This window comes from Mobula birostris, chromosome 22 (assembly GCF_030028105.1).
Source record: "Mobula birostris isolate sMobBir1 chromosome 22, sMobBir1.hap1, whole genome shotgun sequence".
Lineage (NCBI taxonomy): Eukaryota > Metazoa > Chordata > Chondrichthyes > Myliobatiformes > Myliobatidae > Mobula > Mobula birostris.
In genome coordinates, this window is record NC_092391.1 from 42,436,387 (window position 1) to 42,459,819 (window position 23,433).

The following is a 23,433-nucleotide window of genomic DNA, read 5'->3' on the forward strand; positions in this document are numbered from 1 at the left end:
ATGTTACTGGATCTAAATCCTGGAGCCAACCTATTCAACTGCATGTAGGGATAAAAACAGAAAATGCTGGAAAAACTCAGCAGATTTGGCAGCATCTGTGGGAAGAGAAACAAAATTAACCTTTCATCTTCAAGATCCTTTGTCAGAGCTGGGAAGGATAGCAAACAGGTTAATTGACAGTTGCAGAGAGGATGGCTACCTGAACTGCTGAGCATTTTCTGTTGTTATTTCAGATTTCCAGTGTCTGCAGTTTTTTGATTAGCATTGTTGGAGTATCTTCACAGTAGTGTAGCTATTAGCATAATGCAGTTACAGCGGCAATGATCAGCAATTGGAGTTCAGTCCCCACTGCCATCTGCAAGATGTTTGCCATTTTCCTTGTGACTACATTGAGTTCCTCCAGGTGCTCTGGTTTCCTCCCACATTACAAGTTGTGGCATGCTATGTTGGCGCAGGATGCATGATGACTTTTGTGAACTGCCCCCAGCGCACATTTGGACTGGGTTGGTTGTTAACTTGAATGACGTATTTCACTGCATGTCTCGAAATATTGTACACATGACAAATAAAGGTAATCATAAAGTTTATCTTAAATCTTAAACTCAGTGGTGAGCTAATTTGAACAGCTGCTAAGAATGACTAAGGACGGTCAAAACCCACATCCTGAAATATAGATAAATAAAAACAATAGCTGATTCCATCTGAGTTTGTTGCATGCATATGCATAAGCAAATGATGCCATGAATATCTTTGCTGGTAGATTATCTGTGTTGGACACTGAATAAAGACTCCTACTGAATTGTCTCCTGGTTGAATTGGGCCACGGTTCACCCACCTTACCATCTTGTCCTCTGAAGTCTGAATGACAAGTGACTCTGTAGGAATCCAGCAGATATGTGTCACCTAGAAAAGCCAAAGTCAGTCAGTGCTACCACATAACCAAATGGCAATAGGTTAACTAGTAAATGAAGCAGTAATATATGTGATCACTAATTTAACTTCACTTAAAAAAGTTGTTGGGTTGTGTATTCATTCTTTCAGCAAGCCATTCCACAGTCACATCTAACATAGAACAGTACAGACAGTTGTGCTGATCTTGATGCTGATTTATACTAAATCTCCTCCTGTTTATCATTTATATACCTCTGTTTCCTTCATATTAGATCATAAGACAAAGGAACAGAATTAGACCATTCAGCTCATTGAGTCTACTCTGCTATTCCATCATGGCTGATTTATTATTCCTTTCAACCCCATTCTTTCTGTAACCTATGATGTTCTGACTAATCAAGAACCTATCAAGTTCCGGTTTAAATATACTCAATGACTCCACAGCCATCCATGGCAATGAATTCTACAGATTCACCAGCTCTGACTAAACAAATTCCTCATCTCTGTTCTAAATGCATGTCCTTCTATTCTGAGACTGTGTCCTCTAGTCCTAGATTCACCATCCATAGGAAATATCCTCTCCACATCCACTGTATTTCAATATTTGATAGGTTTCAAATAGATCCACCCTCATTCTTCTAAACTCAAGCGAGTACAGGCCCAGAGCCATCAAATGCTCCACATATGGCAACCCTTTCAATCCCAGAATCACTTTCAGGAACCTCCTCTGTATCCTTTCCAATGCCAGCACATCTTTACTTAGATAAGGGGCCAAGAATTGCTTAAAATACTTGTGTGGTCTGACTAATGCCTTATAAAGCCTCAGCATTACATCCTTGCTTTTATATACTAGTCATCTCAAAATGAATTGCATTTACCTTCCTTACAAAAGACACAAACTGCAAATAAAACTTTAGGGAATCCTGCACAAGGACTCCAAAGTTGCTTTGCAATTCTGATATTGAAATTTCTCACCATTTAGAAAATAGCCTACACCTTTATTCATTCTACCAGATTGCACGGCCATTCACTTCTCTTCACTGTATTCCATCTGCCACTTCTTTGCCCATTCTCCTAATCAGTCTACGTCTTTCAGCAGGCGCTCTGCTTCCTCCACGCTACCTGCCTCTCCACCCATCCTTGTACTGTCCCCGAAGTGGCCACAAAGCGATCAATTCTATCTTCCAAATCATTGACATATCATGTGAAAAGAAGCTGTCCCAATAGTGACTGGTGTGGAACACCACTAGTCATCAGTAACCAATCAGAATAGGCCTCCTTTATTCCCATTAGCTGACTAGCAGAAGGCAGAGAATCTTCTACCCATGCTAGTGTCTCTCCTGAAATACCATGGGCTCTTATCTTGATAAGCAGCCTGATTTGCAGCACCTTGTCAAAGGCCTTTGGAAAATCCAAGTACACATCAACCACTAACTCTCTTTTGTTGATTCTGACTGTTACTTCCTCAAAGAATTCCACCAGATTTGTCAGGCAAGATTTCCCCATCAAGGAAATCATGCTGACTTCTGCCTATTTTATCATGAAGCCTCCAAGCACTCCAAAACTCATCTTAATAATGGACTCCAACATCTTTCCAACCTTAGCTAACTGGCCTTCCTCCCTTCTTAAAGAGTGGAATGACATTTGCAATTTTCCAGTGCTCTGGAACCATTCCAGAATATAGTGATTCTTGAAAGATCACTATTAATGCCACCACAATCTCTTCATCAACCCTGGGGTGTAGCCAATCTGGTCCGAGTGACTTATCTACCTTCAGACCTTGCAGCTTCCCAAGTACCTTCTTTCTAGTAATAGTAACTACACTCACTTCTGTCCCGACACTCTTGAATTTCTGCGAGTGTCTTCCACAGTAAAGACTGATGCAAAATACCTATTAAGTTCATCTGCCATTTCTTTTTCCCCCATTAATACCTCTCCAACACCATTTTCCCACAATCCAATATCCACTCCAACCTCTCTTTTACTTTTTATATATCTGAAAAAATATTCTTTAATCTTCTTTTATATTATCGGCTAGCTTATCGTCATATTTAAACTTTTATCTCCTTACTGCTTTTTTAGTTGCCTTCTGTTGGTGTTTAAAAGTTTCCCAATCCTCAAACTTTCTGCTAATATTCATGTATTTACCTAGAAGCCTCTTAAACTCCATTAACCTATCTGATTCCACTACTACCATTCCAAGCACCAACTACTCTGCCTAAAAATCCTGCCTCTCACATCACCTCTAAATTTTCCACTCTAATTTTAAAACCATGCCCTCTAGTATTTAACAGTTTTGCCCTGGGAAACAGATTTTGACTGTCTACCCTATCTATATCTTTCATAATTTATAAAACCTCTGTCAGGTTTTCTCTCAGCCTCCTGATGCTCGAAGGAGAACAGCCCAATTTTGTCCAGCCTGTTCTTATATCTTATACCCGCTAATCCAGGCAGCATCCTGGTAAATGTCTGCACCTTATCCATAATCTCAAAATCATTCCTATAACAGGCCAACCAGAACTGCAAACAATACTCCAAGTGTGGTCTGATTGAAGTTATATATACTGTAACTGCAGTAAGGGACCTCTTTACTCATACCCAAAACCCCTACCAATGAAGACAAGCATTCCATAATTTATCATTTTATCTCTGTTTAATCATTTTCAATGAACTATCGACCTGGACCTCAAGATCCCTTTATATATCAATACTTTTACAGGCCTGCTATTAACTATATACATTCTCCTTCCATTTGACCTCCTAAAGTGTAACATCTCACACTTCCCCAGATTAAACTCCATTTGTCACTTCCCTGCCAAAATCTTCAACTGATCTATGTCTCACTGTATTCTTTAATAGTCAAATTACCAGACACCGCGGTTCTGTTTTCTGTGTGTTACTGAATCAGGAAGTACAGAGTACACTTCCAATAAAAAATGTAAGAGTATAGGGAAAAGAAATCAAGCTGCAATTGAAAATCAATCTTTTGCTAGAATTGAAATGTAAATGTTGTTTCCAAATTATGATGAATTACACACATAATTTGACTGGTACTTTTGGGTATGTGTCACCTTGATACTTCTGACACTAGGGCATATTGCGAGAGAATTTAGACCATCTTGTCTCTGAATAAATATGATTGGTAACTAACTTGGCAAAAGAGCGTTACCTTTGCCCAGCTGTTCTGTGAACCTTGCCAGGTGACTGTCAAACTTATATCCCAGATCCAAAATTGTAACGAATTCTGTGATCTCCTGACCATATAATTTCTCTAAGCCTCAGTCTCCAATCTATGATCTCCCTCTACAACAATTAGGCAAAGCCCCTGATGATGATCACAAACAACCTTATCCACACTCCTCTAGGCCCTTTAACTCTCAGGGTCAGGATCAGCTCTGATTCTTGGCAGATCCTGTGCTTGATCCTCACAACCAGTAACCACTTACTCAGGTCACACTTCATAGCTGTGATCCCCTTCTCCTTCCTGGCTCATAGACAGATTTCCGATCCTTTTTCCTCCTCTGCACCCAGACGAACCCCATCCATCTTCTTCAGCACAACAAGCCATACTAGGCCTTTGCCCCGTGACCAACACAATCCCTGAATTTGCCTTCATGTCAGCTGCTGATTTTCTTAGGTTTAAAAAAGGGCAATGTTTCCAAACCTCTGATCCCAAGACAATGAAAACTTACAGTAGGAAGGCATGACTGAAACAGTTGTCGCCACCTCGGTGCAACATCTATGTAACTCATCTTTTTGGGCGCACTGTGACTCGAGCTTGAGTCACATTAACAAATTAAGTTGGAACAAAATAAGTAACTGTCATAACAGAGTGATCAATGTAAAGAAAAGAAAATGTGGCATCTTTCATAACCTTAGACTTCTTGCACTTTGCTGCTTTTGTTGTTATTTTGGAATGCACTAACAATTGCAGTGTATGAAATGTAGCAGCCAACACACACAACGAGCACCAGTGAGATGTACAGTTAAATCATGTACATCGGTAACTACTTCTTTTGCATTTGGGTATTGATGGCAAATACAGGCTGGCTGATTCCTAAATGCCTTGAAAAGATGGTGGTGAACCACTGCTGTCTTACTGGTGAAGATGTTCTTACAGAGCTGTTTAGTGGGAAATTCAAAGATACAGATGCCAGCAATGACTAACCCCACGCAGACCAGCAAGACATTCCCAGATCAGGATGGGGAATGATTTGGAGGGAACCTTGCAGGTAGTCATGCTCCCAAGCATTTACTGCCTTTGTCTTTCTTGACAGTAGACAGTGCAGATTTGTAGGTGCGGCTGGAATGCATTTCATTTTATAGATGGTGCCATAAGAGGTAGGTACTGTGCACTGATGGTGGAGGGGATGAATATTTAGGGTGGTGGGATACCCAGTCATTTGGGTTGGTTTGTCCTGAAGCAGAGACTATTCATTCCATCATGCCCCCAATTTGGGCCTAGTAGATGTTGGTGTGAGAAAGGACCTTGTGGTGTCAGAGGTAGAACTAACCTGCTTTTTAAACCAGTCCATGGGATCTCTTACAGTCCTCTGAGAGGGTAGATGGTGATTCAATTTAACAGGTCATCTGAAATACTGGTTGTTTTTCTGCATTGTATTCATAAGTATTGGGTGATGGTGGGGTTGTGGGAGGTGGAACACAGCAATCATTTTTAATCAGCCCTACCAGATTCCTGGAAATAGCAGATTTCAGCAGACAGATTCCAGTTTCCACATCCCAGATACACATGGAGTTATCTCGAGATCCTGTACACAGCTGCAAGCCACCTGGAAAGAGATGGAAAATAACATGATATGCAAAAAAAGGCAGTTTTGCACCACAATCAATCATTTTCATAACGTTAAGTCCCAAAAGGGTGCGATGCCTTCTTGAATGTGGTCCCCAAAAAGAGTTAACAAAATACTAATTATACAAATGTAGCCCCCCGGCCACCCTCAGGGTCGCTCGGCTCACTGTTGTCTAGGGAAACAGCCTCGGCCCCACCAAACTGGGTAATTAGTTTGTGTGGATGCTGTGTGATGTACCCCACCCCACCCAAACAACAGACAATACACCAGATACGATTAAATGATTTACTGTTTATAGATATTACTGGAACTATATAATTAATAGAGAATAAAATACAAAAGGAAAATAAAAGGCGCCACACTTATCAAAGTTCAATCTCTTCGTGCACAAAACAGTCGGAGCTCAAGAACCTCCTTCTCCGCCCTGCGAGCCCTCGGACCACCTCGACCGGCCGCCTGGGACCAACAAAGGTGGTCGACCAGACGTTCCACACGAGTCCGTCTCCTCACTGAATGCCCTCCTTGGGGTCTGACCCTGTTAGCGGACGTCACAGCACCTGGTCCATCCTCTGTCTCGCTTTCCCGCCTTCTGCCCCAAAACCCCACACATACAATATCTTCAGACACACCAACAGCATAACAACTATCGCAATTGGTTCATTCGTCCTCATATCAATAGATAATACAAAACAAACTGCTAGCGGGCAGGACTTTCTCAGTGCTTAACATAACAAAGAAGCATTCCCAAGTATAACATAACAAAGAAGCCATTTTAATTAGTCTACACAGTAACATAAGAGACGAAACCCCCTTACACTCTCCCCCCACCAAGTCATACCCTCATGACTTCTAAAGAACTCGCCAACCAGTCCTGCAGACACACAACACACACATACACAGATACACACAGTGACAGTGCTCCCCAAACAGTGGACCTTACGCCCGTCCCACGGGCGCTACATAGGCCATCCTATCTGGGAGCTTCTTAACCCTCCGAGACCTCCGTACCCCCTCACCTAAACCCAAAAGGCTCAGACACTACTAGGGATACCTCAGGCCTGCTTGCCAACTCCTCTCTCACTCAGGCCACCATTACAGCTCGGAGCCCCCTGTCCCGTGTCCCGGGCCCCGCTTCTCCTCCTTCCCGATTCTGCTGCAACTCAGACTGCCCACAGCTAGCCCTCCCCACTACACCTGACTCAGTGGGAGAAGGGCCAAAGGTCTCTTCCTCAATCACAGGGAAGTTAGCGAAAGGCAGCATGTGGCACGTGTCCAGCACAACATCCTCCGAATCCGTATTCTTCCTCATTCCCTCGATCGGTAGCTGCTGTTTAAGTTTCTCCAAACTGAAACAGTTAGCCGGGGCTACCCCTTCAGCCTCCTGCAGTCGAGACGTCAGCTTCTTCGGGGACTCCTTCAACTCTTGCCACAGCCTCAGCAGCTCTGACTCAGGGTTCTTGGCCATCTCCATCTGGGACGCAGTTACCCCACCAGCTTCTTCCACCCTGACCTGAAAAGCAGCAGTTAGAGGATGGTCAGCCTCCAGTTTTTTCTTCCTGATGACGTCTTCCAGGTCAATTTTCAGTTTTTCCAGTTCATTTAAACTCGCGATAGTCATCTTCAGGTTCCTTTCAAGCGTCCGCCTCCCTTTTCTGAGATCTGTCCTCCATTTCTTCACTTCCTCAGGAGTGTAGTCAAACTCCCCTCCTTGGGCTCTCGGTTTTCTGTTGGCCTTAGTCAGAACACCTCCTTGATCTTCCCCAACTTGTAAGTCTTCCAATCTTTTCTGAATCGACCTCTTGAGTTTCCACTGATCCCTTCGAAGGCAGGTCATTGTTTCTTCTCGCTAGATTAATTCATCAGTACATGATCGCAGTGTCGGCTCGGAATTCCGTCGCTCCTTCTCCACGTTGACGAGCGTGAATTCCAAGTCTGCAATGGTCGTCCCACAAACGCGGCACTCAGTCTCTGGCCGACATTTCTGAGCACTCAGTTCAGCAGTGCAAATCCCCTCTCTCCCCTGTGTCTCATTCAGATTGACGACCCGGGTTTCCATCCCCAGGTCCACCACCGTCTGTTCCAACACCAGGAAGATCAACTGGTATGTCGGGTCAATTTTCTCACATTGCACCAAACTCCTCCGGCCAAAAACTCCTCCACATTTGACACTTTGCTTCTGTCACCCGGGCTCAGCCACTTGCCTCGTTTCATCGTCCCCCCAGGCGAATCCAAGCTCTAGGCAGTCATCCACATACGCCAAAACTCCACACACCTTCACTTCCCCCATGGTCTTCCTCATGCCCCGCGGGAAGGATGCAGGGGCTCCGGATATGCCCTTGGGCATCTTTTCAGATTGGAAGAATCCTAGGGAACTAATAACGGCTGTCGTTGGCTCGACAGCCGCACTCCTCAGGATCTGGTGACATCCACTCCTCAGATCCAGCACATTAAACCATAATCCACACACATGCTGCCTCCATCTTCCATGGCGCCAAGGTCCAGTTGCCGCGACCTCTCTCTCACTGAGGTGTCTTCAGCGGTCAACTCCCCTCCCTCGTAGTAGTTTGGAACATCTACTAAGAGGGTCTCACCCTCAGCTACTTTCCCCAGGCCGTACCACCGCTGGGTCTCATTTAAATTCGGTACCGGCTCAAGGCTGCTACACGTCCTCAGAAGCAACTCGACATGCTGGGTGCCCAGACAATGCCCCCATAAACTCCAGGGTCACTAACCAATCATCGTCTTCTGGATAACTACTGGCACTGGTACCCAGAATCTCCGGTGCCCTTGCAGTTGTCAAGGGTAAATGCTTCAGACACCAGTTGTAAGACGAACTGTACAACATCTTGATCTGTGCCCCGGGGTCAAGGATGGCTTTAGCATCGCTTCCCTCTATCCGTAACGACACCCTGGGGCGTGGTCCCTCTAAGCCTTCAGGAATAGGGTCTTTTCCTTCCGGGAATTCATTGGTACATTGCTGGAAACGTGCTTCCCCGGAGACCTCAAGCCGTTCCCCCACTGGGCCTGCACTAAGTTTCCCGACACCTATCTGATCAGCTGAACAACTGAAGGAGGGGCTGATCCCCTGAAATGATCCCCTTGGTACTGCAAGCAATTTAGCCACCCTCCCAACCAGTGAAGACACACTGAAAACTTTCCCCCCTCTTTCAAATAACTGACATCTGTCACTACGGTGTAAGTGAACCTGACAGCTCTAACACCGTCACCAGCCCACCTAATAAACTTTCAACCAATCCCTGTCGCTCTCCCTCAACCGAGCACTGCCACTCATCTAACAACAGAGAGATCCGCTCCGCCCACGTCTCGCATGCCTCCGCCCCTCTTGGGGTGGACACTATCCCAAGCGCCAGGCGGAGCCTGCCAGAGCTAGAACATTTATTCACAGACACTACCTCCAAATCAGACCACTCTTTCCTCTCTCCCCCAACCGCACGGACAGCCCCGAGTGCCACCTTCAACTCATCAATGCCAGCCTGAACTCGAACAAAGACCTCACCCACAATGCATACAGCAATAACCAGCAAATAACCCACAGAGACACACATTACAGATTTAAACGGGGCACCCACACAGCATACCAGTAGACCCAATCCCAGATAAAGCCCACACAATGTAGCCCCACGGCCAACCTCAGGGTCGCTCGGCTTGCTGCTGTCTAGGGAAACAGCCTCAGCCCCGCCAAACTGGGTAATTAGTTTGTGTGGATGCTGTGTGATGTACCCCACCCCGCCCAAATAACAGACAATACACCAGATATGATTAAATGATTTACAGTTTATAGATAATACCGGAACTATATAATTAATACAGAATAAAATACAAAAGGAAAATAAAAGGCGTCACACTTATCAAAGTTCAATCTCTTCGTGCACAAAACAGTCGGAGCTCAAGAACCTTCTTCCTCACCCTGCGACCCCTCGGACCACCTCGACCGGCCGCCTGGGAACAACAACGATGGTCGACCAGATGCTCTACACGAGTCCGTCTCCTTGCCGAACGCCCTCCTCGGGGTCCGACCTCGTTAGCGGACATCACAGCACCTGGTCCATCCTCTGTCTCGCTCTCCCGCCTTCTGCCCCCAAAACCCCGCGCATACAATATCTTCACACACACCAAAAGCATAACAACTATCGCAATTGGTTCATTCGTCCTCATATCAATAGATAATACAAACAAGCTGCTAGCAGGAAGGGCTTTCTCAGCGTTCAACATAACAAAGAAGCATTCCCAAGTATAACATAACAAAGAAGCCATTTTAATTAGTCTACACAGTAACATAAGAGACAAAACCCCCTTACACAAATACTAATTACAGCTCACAGAAAAAACAGCATTCTTCTCTTCTTGTCCTTTTCACTGCTTCATGTCCATTCTGTAATCTTCCTCTCAGTTTCTCCCTTTCTTACTGCTTATCAATTTTTAAAAATTAACATATTGACATCACTTTTTCTTTAAATATCCTTTAGGTATTTTTCACCTGTCTCACCTGGGGAACCTCTCACTTTCTGTCATCATTACTCAACTTGCCTGAAAACATACAATTTAGAAGGACTAGATCACTTGGACTACATTTGTTCTGCTAACTATTAAGATCTTGGCTGTTCTAATTATAACCGCAACTCTGCATTCTCTCCATCCACATAACCTTTCATCCCTTTACTTATCAAGTATAAATCGGTTCCTGTGTTAAGAGTATTCAAAGAGTCTGCTTTCCACCATCCTCTGAAGAGAGTTTCAGAGACTCATGAACCCTGAGAAAAAATAATTTAATTCCATTCCCTTTTTACGTGGGTGACCCTTTAGTTTAAAACAGTGACTCCCCTTTGTTTTAGTTTTGCCCCAGAGGAAATACCCTGCCACATCCATTCTGACCCAGGCATTAAACTAGTGAATCTTTTTTGAATTATTTCTTACACCTTAACATCTTTCCTTAAATAAGTAGAATACTGAACACAGTGCTCCAGGTACACCCCGCTATCCGAAAATAGAGAGTTCCTATGAAACCTTTCCTAAGCCAAAATAGCGTAAAGCAAAGAAGCAATTACCATTAATTTATATGGGAAAAATTTTTGAGCGTTCCCACACCCAAAAAATAACCTACCAAATCATACCAAATAGCACATAAAACCTAAAATAACACTAACATATAGTAAAAGCAGGAATGATATGATAAATACACAGTAGAAATAATGTATGTACAGTGTAGTTTCACTTATCAGAATCGGGAAGATTTAGCCAAAATTGATTTGTAGAGAGAAAAAAAATATATATATCGGCACATACATGCATGCGCACGTACACGCATGCTCACACACCTGCCCGTGCAAGGCTTCACAGTCATGGGAGTCTTTCACGGGGTGAACACGAGTTTAAAGCGGGCGCCTTTTTTCATACAAGCAAAAATCCTCTTCGGATTTCTTTCGGTTAGCGAAAACAGGTACTAATGTAGGTCTTTCGGAAAAGCGAAGTGGCGTAAAGCAACTTTCATAAAGCGGGGGACACCTGCATCTTATCTAACTGAAGCATAATCCGCTTATCTTGGCATTCAACCCCATTCTGAATTTTCTCCTGACCCTCAATCTACCCTATTCAAATATACTATGGCAATGTACTCAACAACAAAATAAAAACACTAAGGTGCTACAGAGAACAATAGCTTCCAATATCCAAACCTGGGCTCACAGCTAGGCCTGATACCCCCAGTGCATGGCCAGTAAACTCCTGCAGCGGTCCAGTTTTACAATCCACATCCCACATCAGAGCAGTTTTATCACGTGAAGCGCTGAAGATTCTACTTGACTGAAAGTTGCAGGTTACCTGAAATGAAATGAGAGGCATAACTTAAAATACTCACATTCAATTCAAGTTTAATGTCATTCAACCACACATGAATAATCATGAATTCAGCCAAACGAGACAACTCGACTCCAGGTCCAAGGTGCAAAACAGTACCAACAGTCACACACAGAACAAAGCACAGATAGCACATATAAAGATAGAACGATACAGCCACCCAGTAAAAGAGTCCAAACTCAAGCCACCCCCAGTGGAGTGCACTGGCTCCGAAGCCTCTCTCTGGCAGCTATAAACAGGCAACACTGTGGCTTGACGCCTTGAATCCATTTAATGACGCCGAAGTTTGCAGTTGACTACAGCAGAGCTAGTCATCTGTTGAGCAAACACTGGGGTGGGGGAGGGCCACTGACTCCAGCCTGGACGCTGCACCACACCGCCCCTGGCAGCTGTAAACAGGCAACACCATGGCTTTAGGCCAGACATCCCACCCTGCAAAAACTCATTTCAGGGAGGTAGCACCCCCACCCCCTGCAACCCCATATCCCCCCCACCCCCCATCGACCTCCAAGGGTGTATGTAATACTTTGTTTAGTGATTTTGTCTAATCTGTAAACCAAGTTGGATATATGCAGAAAATGTGACATTAAAATATGTACTTATATTATATTATGTTTATTCTATTACAACTTTAAGCAAGTCTACAGGGAGTTTGGCCTCATCACGTAGGACAGCAATAGTGTAGCTCCTTAGCAGCTAGCCAACTAGTTTAAATCAGGGGTCCCCAACCGTTTTTGCACCGCGCACCAGTTTAATATTGACAATATTCTTGCAGACCAGCTGACCCGGCGGGGGTGGGGAGGGGGGGGTGTTAAATATGACCGGAATACAGGTGGTAAGTCAACTATAAGTCACTTGCAAGAGGCTAATACACTCAATTTCGTTTCTAAAGGGGTTTATCTAACGAATTTAACATTAAACACACAGTGCATATTTTCCTCGCATGAATGTAGTGATAAGTAAAATTATAACAGTGGTCCCAAACCTCCAGGCCGCAAAGAATGCAGCAGTACAGCGGTAGCCAGAAAGCACCCAGCACATCTTTAAGAAAAAAGCCGAAATAAACAAGCTAATTGATTAGGTGCCGCCCGGCACGTAAATGTCGGCCCAGATTAGAGACGAAGCAATCGGCAATTGCCTCTGATCTGGGCCGACATTTCAGTGCCAGGCGTCACCTAGTCAATTAGCTTGTTTATTTTGGCTTTTTCTTAAAGATGTGCTGGGTGCGTTCCGGCCACCGCTGTACTCTTCGCGGCCCGGAGGTTGGGGACCACTGATAAGTCACTTATAAGTCAATAGCATCATAACATTTTAAGTAACATTTAGATATTAAACACACAGTGCATATTTTCCTCGTATGAACATATAAAATCATTGCAACACACCAATATTGCTGAATCAGTGGGAGCCTTGGGCTTGTTTTCCTGCATTGAGGGGTGATGGGAGACAGCGATACTCGAAGGGGGTTCCTTATGTCCGGTCTATTCCGCAATTTAGTTTTCATTGCATTCATTGCAGAAAACTCCGCTCCGCAGAAATATGTTGGAAATGGAAGCAACGTTTTCAGTTTTCATGGCTATCTCAGGATATTCAGCATTGACTTTGATCCAGAATGCCAGCAGAGATGTTATGTCAAACATACTTTTCAGCCAGCTGTCATTTGCAAGCTCGAGGAGTTGATCTTTTTCCCGCGCTGGGACATTCACAAATGGGTCACGGACCCATTCCTTTGCACGTCATGGGTCACTGATGACCTCGTGTGCGTTAAAATTGAACAGTGCATGACAGGAAATGAGGAAAGGTGCAGCTGACTCATAAACCAAATCATATTGTTTCCTCGCGGTTGGGGACCACTCTTAGCACAAAGAGAAACCAATCAGGATGCTCACTCCCCCTCTCCAAAAAATCTATTTCCGGGATATTGTATATAATTTCCGGGCGTCAGGGAGTCACTATCGATATGCGGGAAACTCCCGGAACTTCCGGAAGAGGTGGGATGTCTGCTTTAGGCCTGGTCCTCACTATGAACAAGGCCATGCAGCTCCCATGCAATCCACCCCTGCTCTCGCCAATAAACCAGTAAATTGGACTTGCAGCATTCCATGTAAACAAGGTCCAAAAGGGCCTGGTGATAACAAGAAAAGCAAACAAGGTGGTCACTCGCTAGTAGGCTGTGAGCCTCCTTTGACTCAGACAGCAGCATCCTGCGCAGCTCCTTCATTTTCAGACATCCCACCTCTCCCAGAAGTTCCGGGAGTCTCCTGCATATTAATAGTGGCTCCCTGATGCCCGCAAATTATATACAATATCCCAGAAATCAATTGTTTTGAGAGAGAGCAAGCAAGAGAGCGTGAGAGCATGAGAGCAAGACAGAGCGAGAGAGAGAGAGACCGACCGAGACCACGAGAGAGAGAGAGAGAGAGCGTGCGCGACGTGGCACAGTGTTCCAAAAAAAGAAAATATAAAACGTACATCACCCCAGACTACCCTAAAGTGTACCCCTGCCTAATAGGGGTAAAAAATAATGACAGTGTTGCTCGCTGCACTGTTTGCAACAGTGACTTTTCTGTTGCCCATGGTGGGTTAAGACTGTAAAAGACATGTTGAGGTGAGTTTAACAGGTGTCATTCGTTCATTAGCATACCTAATGTTATTTAAAGTACAACAGGAATTCTGCAGATGCTGGAAATTCAAGCAACACACATCAAAGTTGCTGGTGATCGCAGCATCTCTAGGAAGAGGTACAGTCGACGTTTCAGGCCGAGACCCTTCGTCAGGCCTAACTGAAGGAAAAGTTAGTAAGAGATTTGAAAGTGGGAGGGGGAGAGGGAGATCCAAAATGATAGGAGAAGACAGGAGGGGGAGGGATGGAGCCAAGAGCCTCTGCATTCCAAAGCCCCATTATCTCCGGTCATAACCCAAACATTGCTGCTACAGAGAAACCATTACCTTAGCAGTGGAACATTACATAGAAGCCATTACATTAGCCTTGGCAGTGAAACCTTACAGCGTGTTACATTCTCTATAACTGTGCAGGGAATGTGCACACTTCTTTTCTTAACAAATAAAATAGATTTTCTCCCTCTGACTATAACCCTGGCCCATCCTCTGCGTTCCCCTCCCCCCCGTCTTTCTCCCCGGGCTTCCTGTCCCATGATCCTCTCATATCCCTTTTGCCAATCACCTGTCCAGCTCTTGGCTCCATCCCTCCCCCTCCTGTCTTCTCCTATCATTTTGGATCTCCCTCTCCCCCTCCCACTTTCAAATCTCTTACTAACTCTTCCTTCAGTTAGTCCTGACGAAGGGTCTTGGCCTGAAACGTCGACTGTACCTCTTCCTAGAGATGCTGCCTGGCCTGCTGCATTCACCAGCAACTTTGATGTGTGTTATTTAAACTAGCTGGCTAGCTGTTAAGGAGCTACTGTATTGCAGACATCCCACCTCTCCCGGAAGTTCCGGGAGTCTCCCGCAAATTGATGGTGCTACCTCCCTGAAATGAGTTTTTGCAGGGTGGGATGTCTGCATTTTCTCCATCAGGGAGGAACTCGCTGAAGGGGTAGACCTGTAGTACTTTAAGTTCTTGATGTATTGTAGGATCTTGCGATCATTAAAAATACTTTTTAAAAAACAGTAGCACTTTTTGTTGACTCCGTAGAAGGCGCTGTGACCGAACACACTGCCGTAGGTCATTTCAATGTAAGAATGGATTTCAAACTACCACTGACTATCTTGCACTCTCACCTACTTCACCCCTTAATCTCCGAGTAAACAGTTGGAAATAACAGCTGACAAATTAGAAAATCTTGCACTATTTGGCAGCTTTACGCATGTCATATGCACATTCAACAAATGCAAAAACAGAGCATATGCATTAAATTGGACCAGATGACCTTCTCACACATCAGCTTCATTATACAGCTCAGCAAAACTGCTCAAAATCTTAAAATTAGTTGTCTATGAAAATTACAAATGTGTGTCAATTGACCACATCACAAGACACAGTAACATGACCTCTGTCTTATCAGTCATCTCTATTTAGCAGTTTCTATTGACAATAATACCTCAGCTGACAACAGCACAGAAGAAATATTTTTCTTAATCTAGTCCAAGTTACTTATTAAAGATGATACTGGGAATCCATTGTGGTTTATGATTTCAAAATAGGAAATAGAAATGAAAACAGGGAGAAATGTTTAGAGGCTGGCTGAAGTGCAATTGCCCCAAATCAAAATTAGTCTTAACACTAATATTAATCTTCAAATGAGGGGTTTTGGTGACAATCTAATAAGGTGGCTGGATTTGAGCAGTTTGAGCATACTTATGGGACATGACCAAAGTTTCTAACCCTCTATATCCTCCCCCATCTATTTTATTTGTTAAGAAAAGATGTGTGCACATTCCCTGCATAGTTATAGAGAATGTAACACGCTGTAAGGTTTCACTGCCAAGGCTAATGTAATGGCTTCTATGTAATGTTCCACTGCTAAGGTAATGGTTTCTCTGTAGCAGCAATGTTTGGGTTATGACCAGAGATAATGGGGCTTTGGAATGCAGAGGCTATCCAATGGGAGAAATGTTGTTCTCTCTTGAGAGTCTGGAAGAGAGATTTTCGTGGTCTTTCGTCGGGGTGCAAGGGGTGCAATGGAGAGAGAGGACGTGAATGGAGAGAGTCGGAAGACCACCGGACAGAGTGGACTGAGGAGTGAGGGGTCGATGGCCGGCTACGCTTGGAGGTTGACGGGAACAAATGAATGAACAGTGAGCTCCAACGATGCACAATAGACTGTTTTATGAGAATAGGCCCTTTTTTTTGTTTCTTTACTAACCCTATAGTCAAATTAAGAATTATAAAGATCAATCGTTTAATTGCATATTGTGTACTGTTTGATATCTTGCGATGCAGATTTGTAACCGGGCAACACATCACGCAGCATCCACACAAACGAGATTTCTCAGTTTGGCAGGGCCAGAAGTTGTTTTCTCCTAGACGAACAAGTGCTGGCTGAGCCCAAGGGTTACAAGAAAAATTACTTGTTTTCATGAAGGCAGGGGAAAGCTGCAGGCCGGCTCTCAGACCTGTGCAAGTTGTCATGTCATTTCATAGTCAGGAAAAGGTACACTAAAGCAGAAAGCAGGAGCGAAATCATGGATGCTATTCAATTGAAAATTTGTATAAGAAACAAAACACACATTTAAAACACATAATAAGATAAGTAAGGAAGAATGTAGAGGGTTGTAAACATTACTTTTTTTCAACATGGATATCACTGTTTATAAATATTAACTGATTTGAAGAAACTAGAAGATTAGTGAGGCCATAGTTGATGTCTATCCTTGGAAATATAGTAATACTGCTCTTTAGATTAGTTATGACAACTTTTAGAATAGGCAGTGTTTTTGTGACAAGTACTTCAGTTTAAGACTGCACCACAGAATGGTAGATAAATATACAAGTTATTAATCCCAAAGGAAATTACAATGTCACAGTAGCATTACAAGTGCACAGATATAAACATTAGAAGAAAAGTAGAAAGTGAAAAATAAGTTGCCCCAAACAGTTTAACAGGAGGGAGTCATCACTTCCCTGGCTATAGGTTGACTCATTATAGAACCTAATGGCCGAGGGTAAGAATGACCTCATATAGCGCTCTTTGGAGCAGTGCAGTTGTCTTAGTCTATTACTAAAAGTGCTCCTCTGTTAAGCCAAGGTGGCATGCAGAAGGTGAGAAACATTGTCCAGAATTGCCAGGATTTTCCATGGGGTTGTTTGTTCTACCACAGCCTCCACTGTGTCCAGTTTGACTCCTACAACAGAGCCAGCCTTTCTCATCAGTGTACTGAGCCTGTTGGCCTCACCCATGTTGACGCCATTGCCCCAGCACACCACCGCAGAGAAGATTGTACTGGCAACAACAGACTGGTAGAACATGTGAAGGAGAGGCCTGCATGCTCTAAAGGACCTCAGTCTCCTCAGGAAGTAGAGGCGACTCTGGCCCTTTTTGCACACAGTCTCTGTGTTGGTGCTCCACTTAAGTTTGTCATCCAGGTTCAGACCCCAGGTACTTGTAGATTCACACCAGATCCACGTCCCCAGCATCAGGCAGCAGTGCAGGCTTAGCCTTCCTAAGGTCCATCACCATCTCCCTTGTCTTACTAATGTTGAGCTGCAGATGATTTAGCTTGCACTATTTAACAAAGTCCTCCACCAGGGCTTCCATCCTCCTTTTATACACCCAACTATTGCTGAGAATTTCTGCAGATGACATAACTCAGTGTTGTATCTAAAGTCCAAGGTATACAAGGTAAACAGGAAGGGAGCCAATACAGTCCCCTGTGGGGCCCCAGTGCTGCTTGTAGCCTTGTCTGACACACAGCTCTGAAGCTGCACAAACTGTGGTCTGCTAGTCAGGTAGTCCATTATCCAAGATACAATGGAAGTGTCAATCTGCATTGAACGGAGCTTTTCCCCCAGCATTGAGGGAATGGTATTGAAGGCACTTGAGAAATCAAAAAATATGTTCCTCACAGTGCTGCCCTGCTTATCCAAATGGGAGTAGGCTTTGTTGTCACCATTGGTACGTCAGAGTGGGAGTGGGAACGAGAATTAAAGTGATTTGTTGGTCTTTGTTACAATGAGACTAAGTGCAGTCTTGAGGGACAACATCTCATCTCCTGTCTGGGAGGTCTGCAGCCTCTGTACTTAATAATGAATTCTACAACTTCACATAACTTGATTCCTTTGTTTGTATCAGTTGTCTATCTGTGACATTGGCTCAGCGCGTATGTTTTTTTTTCCTATGGAAGTGGAGGACGTGCCCTATTTGCCTATTGGGCATGTCATCTGTGCTGCAGTTTACAACTCTACAATCTTTTCTCTATGCCCTCACTCATCAAATGCTCCCACTGCCCAACCGACAAAATAACCTTGTGCTTAGCTTAATCGCACAGTTACCATGGTTTACCCAGCAGACACATACCCCCTCTCCAATTCTTTCTGCAGCTTAAAGAACCTATTTTGTCTCCTTCCCAGTTCAGGTGAAGGGTCTTTGACCTGAAACATGAACTCTTCTCTCCTAACAAAATAGAGTACCAACAAAATAGAGTACAGAGAAGATCTACTAGAACGTTACCTGGGTTTCATCACCTAAGTTACAGAGAAAGGTTGAACAAGTTGGGTCTTTATTCTTTGGAACGGAGAAGGTTGAGGGGGGACTTGATAGAGGTATTTAAAATTATGAGGGGGATAGATAGAGTTGACATGGATAGGCTTTTTCCATTGAGAGTGAGGGAGATTCAAACAAGAGGACATGAATGGAGAGTTAAAGGGCAAAAGATTAGGGGTAACATTAGGGGAACTTCTTTACTCAGAGAGTCGTAGCTGTGTGGAACGAGCTTCCAGCAGAAGTGGTTGAGGTAGGTTCGATGTTGTCGTTTAAAGTTAAATTGGACAGCTATATGGACAGGAAAGGAATGAAGGGTTATTGGCTGAGTGCAGGTCAGTGGGACTAGGTGAGAGTAAGAGTTCAGCACGGACTAGAAGGGCCGAGATGGCCTGTTTCCGTGCTGTAATTGTTATATGGTTAACAGATGCTGCCTGACCTGCTGAGATTTATTCCACATATGGAGTTCACCAGTTCTGACATTGCACCTAAGACACATCAAATGCCCAGCCAACTGGGTTCTATTTAATAAGTTGCTTTAGATTTTAAACTTTTTATTAAAAAGTACCCCAGTAATTAACAAAAATCTGCCATTAGGATCCAAAATAATGTCTTGATGAATAAATGTAATTGAAGGATCAATAAAAATTGAAACGCCTTTAATTTTGGCTTGAGCATTTGAGTGGTATTGTTGACTCTTCCAAAACTTAAAGAAGCATTGATTATCCTCTTTCCTTACATGAGTCTCTTGTGCAAAAATAATTTGAGCATTCAGTCTTTGGAACACTTTGAAAACCTTTTTCCGTTTTATAGGATGGTTTAAACCATTTGTGTTCCAAGAAACAAAATTAATAGTATGAGCCATAATTAAGAGTTAACCCTTTGGTGAGAAAGGGGTTAACCACAATGTGAGCTCATAAAACCGGAAGAGGAATACATGATTAGAGAGGAACCGGAAATCTCGACACTGCGGACATCTTGGTAATTCTGAAACAGCCCAATAGAAAAAATTAAAAAAGAAAAAGACTGACCCACCCCCCATCCCCAAGAACCCCAAACTAAGCCAGAAATGGCTGAAGGAAGCTCTAACTAAAACTAATTCTAATCCCATTTCTGCAGGGGGCAACTCCAAAAATATATGTTAGATAAAAGACCTCCCAGAAACTAATGCATGTAAAAAATAACCAATATAATAATTGATCTACATAATAAAAATTAGTAAAATATATAAATTAAGAAAACAGTCAGTACATATAATTAGTTATAAACGAATAAATAAAAAATCGCTTCTAAAATGAAAGGAGGATTATGGGAAGAAGAAGCATAGGAACATGGCGTCCCGAAAAAGAAACAAAGGAGGTTAAGCAAAAAGAAAGACAAGTCGCCATTTTGATTATGCAAAAACCAAAAGTAGGAAACATATAACTAAAAATGATCGTCGAATCATATCATAAATAATAACGAAAAAGGAAAAGTTAAAACAAAAGGTTAACTAAAAAAAACTGATGTTAATTTACAGAAGATAAATAATCTATATAAGTTAAAGAATAACAACTATAGTAGTAAATAAAGAACAAAAATCTTAGACTTAAAATAAACCTTCATCGCGCGATAATAAGAGGTTCATTTTATAAAGAAAACACCAGAAGAAAAAAAAATTGGCGCTGGAAGCACTCGACACAGATTAAGAGAGGGTATCTGTATCAGAAGGGAATTCATCATCCAAAAAGCTCCGAGCAGCGGTCGTAGAATGGAAAACACGACGATTTCCATCGGGAAGAGAGATTCTGAGACGTGCAGGATACAATAGTGCCGGTTTGAGATTTTTTTGATAGCATTCCGACATTAAAGGTTTAAAAGTTAGTCGTTCCTTCATCACTTCAGGACTGTAATCTTGAACTATCCTGAAGGAATGCTGGTGATACTTGATCATCCCTTGTCGACGAGCAGTCTGGAGAAGTTGTTCTTTAACATTGACATAATAGAAACGAAGAATAACTGGTCTAGGTTTAGAAGCAATCGCTGCCGACTTTGTCCACGGTATACGATGGGCGCGGTCGAGTAATGGAGGATCATTGGGAAAAACTGAACCGAACGAATCCTTTAAAAGTTGAGCAAAGAATATTGCAGGATCTCCAGCCTCAACATCCTCGGGTAAACCGATTAAACGTAAGTTTTGTCTTCTCGATCGATTCTCGAGATCAGTAACTTTGGATTTAAGTTGTTGGAGTTGTTTAGTAGTCGAAGCTAGATTCTTCTCTAAGATCTTGACTTTTGTGTCCGTCTTCTGAGATTTAGTATCCAGTTCAGAAATTTTGGCATCGTGTTTCTGAACATCAGAATTCAGGGATTTCAAAGAGTCCGTGATTGATTTTAACTCTTCATTGAGGCTTTGGCGATGTTGTTCAAATTGAGCCGATAAACTATCAGATAACTTTATCCGCTGCTGCTCAAACATTTCCTCCATAACTTCGTAAGTTAATTCCGTTTGTTTAGAATCACCTTTCTTCTTTGCTCCGTTCCCATCAGCGTCTTTCCCATTTTTGGTTCTAGATCTCGTACTCATTTCTCTAAACTCGAGATTTGCAGTTGACGAAAGGAAATCAATCCGAATGTGGATTACCCTGAATTTTTTAAACAACTATTCACTTCCTTTCCTAACTTAAACGAGTATATGTTGCTAATGGGTGGTGATTTTAATTTATGTTGGAATCCCATGTTGGACAGATCCATAGCTAGTCCGGCTTTACCGAATAAGTCGGCTACTATTATTAATTCTTTTATGTTGGATTCTGGGATTTTAGAAATTTGGAGATTTCTATATCCAAATGACAAGGAATTCTCCTTTTTTTCACATGTTCATCGTTCTTTTTCCCAAATTGATTATTTTTTGATTGATTCCCGTTTGATTCCATATGTACTTGATTGTAATTATGACAGTATTGTTATTTCAGATCATGCTCCACTGAAACTTTACACCTCCTGTACTAGCCGACAATGGCGATTTAACCCTATTTTGCTTCAAGATCAAGATTTTGTCAAATTTATAAAGGAGCAGATCGATTTCTTTTTTTCAACTAATACTATGGACGAAGTTTCCAATGGAACTGTTTGGGATGCCTTTAAAGCTTATATCCGTGGTCAGATCATTTCCTATTCGGCTGGTTTGAAAAAATGTGTTAACAATGAAATACTTTTGTTGGTTGATAAAATTAAAGAAGTTGATAAAAAATATGCTATTTCTCCCAGTAAGGAGCTGTACAAACATAGAGTTGAACTCCAATTGGAACATAGCTTATTATTAACATCCTCCATCGAAAATCAATTAATGAGAACTAGGAGTGATTTTTATATTCATAGTGATAAGTCGGGTAAATTACTGGCTAACCATTTGAAATTTGATTCGGTTAAACGTCAAATTACTAAGATTCGTAAACAGGATGATACTTTCACAGTGAATCATGCTGGGATAAATCAAACCTTTCAAGAATTCTATACCTCTTTATATCACTCCGATTTTCCCCATGATTCTAATTTTATGCATGACTTTTTAAGTAAATTGAGTTTTCCGAAATTATCACCCAAGAGTCCCTATCAGTAGAAACTTCCATTTCAGAGGAAGAAATAATAACTGCAATCTCATTCTTGAATTCCGGTAAAGCACCCGGTCCGGATGGGTTTACAGTGGAATTTTAAAAATTTTTTTCCTTCATTCTTTCCCCTAAGTTGTCTAGAATATTCAAGGAAGCAATCAGTTTAGGTAAATTACCACAATCGTTTTATGAAGCCTCTATTTCCTTAATTCTTAAAAAGAATAAAGATCCTACTGATTGTGCATCATACAGACCGATATCTCTTTTGAATGTAGACTCTAAAATTTTTTCAAAAATTCTAGAAACTAGATTGGAGAAGGTGTTACCTCAAATTATTTCTATGGATCAAACCGGATTCATTAAGAATCGTTATTCATCCTTTAATATTAGGAGGTTAATGAATATTGTTTATATCCCTTCATTTACCACCCCGGAATGTATTATCTCTTTAGATGCTGAGAAAGCTTTTGACAGAGTCGAATGGCCTTATTTATTTAATGTTCCTGAGAAATTTAATTTTAATTCGACATTTATATCTTGGATTAAATTGTTATATTACTCCCCGGTAGCCTCGGTTAGTACAAATAATTATAGATCTCCCTTTTTTCGTCTTTTTCATGGCACTAGGCAAGGTTGCCCTCTTAGTCCTTTGCTATTCAATATTGCTCTTGAACCTTTAGCAATTGCTATTCGTAACTCGCCAAATATTGTTGGTATTACCCATGGAAACGAAATACATAAGTTATCATTATATGCAGATGATTTGCTGTTATACATCTCTAACCCGGAGAAGTCAATTCCTGCTATTTTAGATTTGTTAGCTCAATTTAGTAACTTCTCTGGTTACAAATTGAATCTTCATAAAAGTGAATTATTCCCTTTAAATAAGCATGTACCTATTTATCAATTTTTACCATTTAAACTGGTTAATGATTCATTTATATATTTAGGGATAACAATTACGAAAAAATATAAAGATTTATTTAAAGCTAATTTTTTACCTTTAATTGATCAGATTAAACTGTTATTTACCAAATGGTTGCCAATCTCTTTGTCTTTGATTGGTCGGATTAATGCTATTAAGATGATCATTTTGCCTAAATT

General features: G+C 42.3%; 1 protein-coding gene across 3 annotated transcripts in view; it reads right to left on the reverse strand.

Annotated features, from left to right (window-relative positions):
* wdr31 (WD repeat domain 31) overlaps positions 1 to 23,433 on the reverse strand; it is a 62,161-nt gene that overhangs the window by 25,273 nt on the left and 13,455 nt on the right. For 2 of the 3 annotated variants that reach the window (XM_072240064.1, XM_072240063.1), the window contains exons 5-7: positions 11,396 to 11,540; positions 5,581 to 5,681; positions 836 to 903 (exon numbers count right to left, since the gene is read on the reverse strand). In XM_072240064.1, coding sequence (XP_072096165.1) covers positions 836 to 903; positions 5,581 to 5,681; positions 11,396 to 11,540 — 314 coding nt within the window. Of the gene's footprint in view, positions 1 to 835; positions 904 to 5,580; positions 5,682 to 11,395; positions 11,541 to 11,736; positions 11,798 to 23,433 lie in introns of those variants that run through there. The other variant, XM_072240065.1, reaches the window with a different exon arrangement.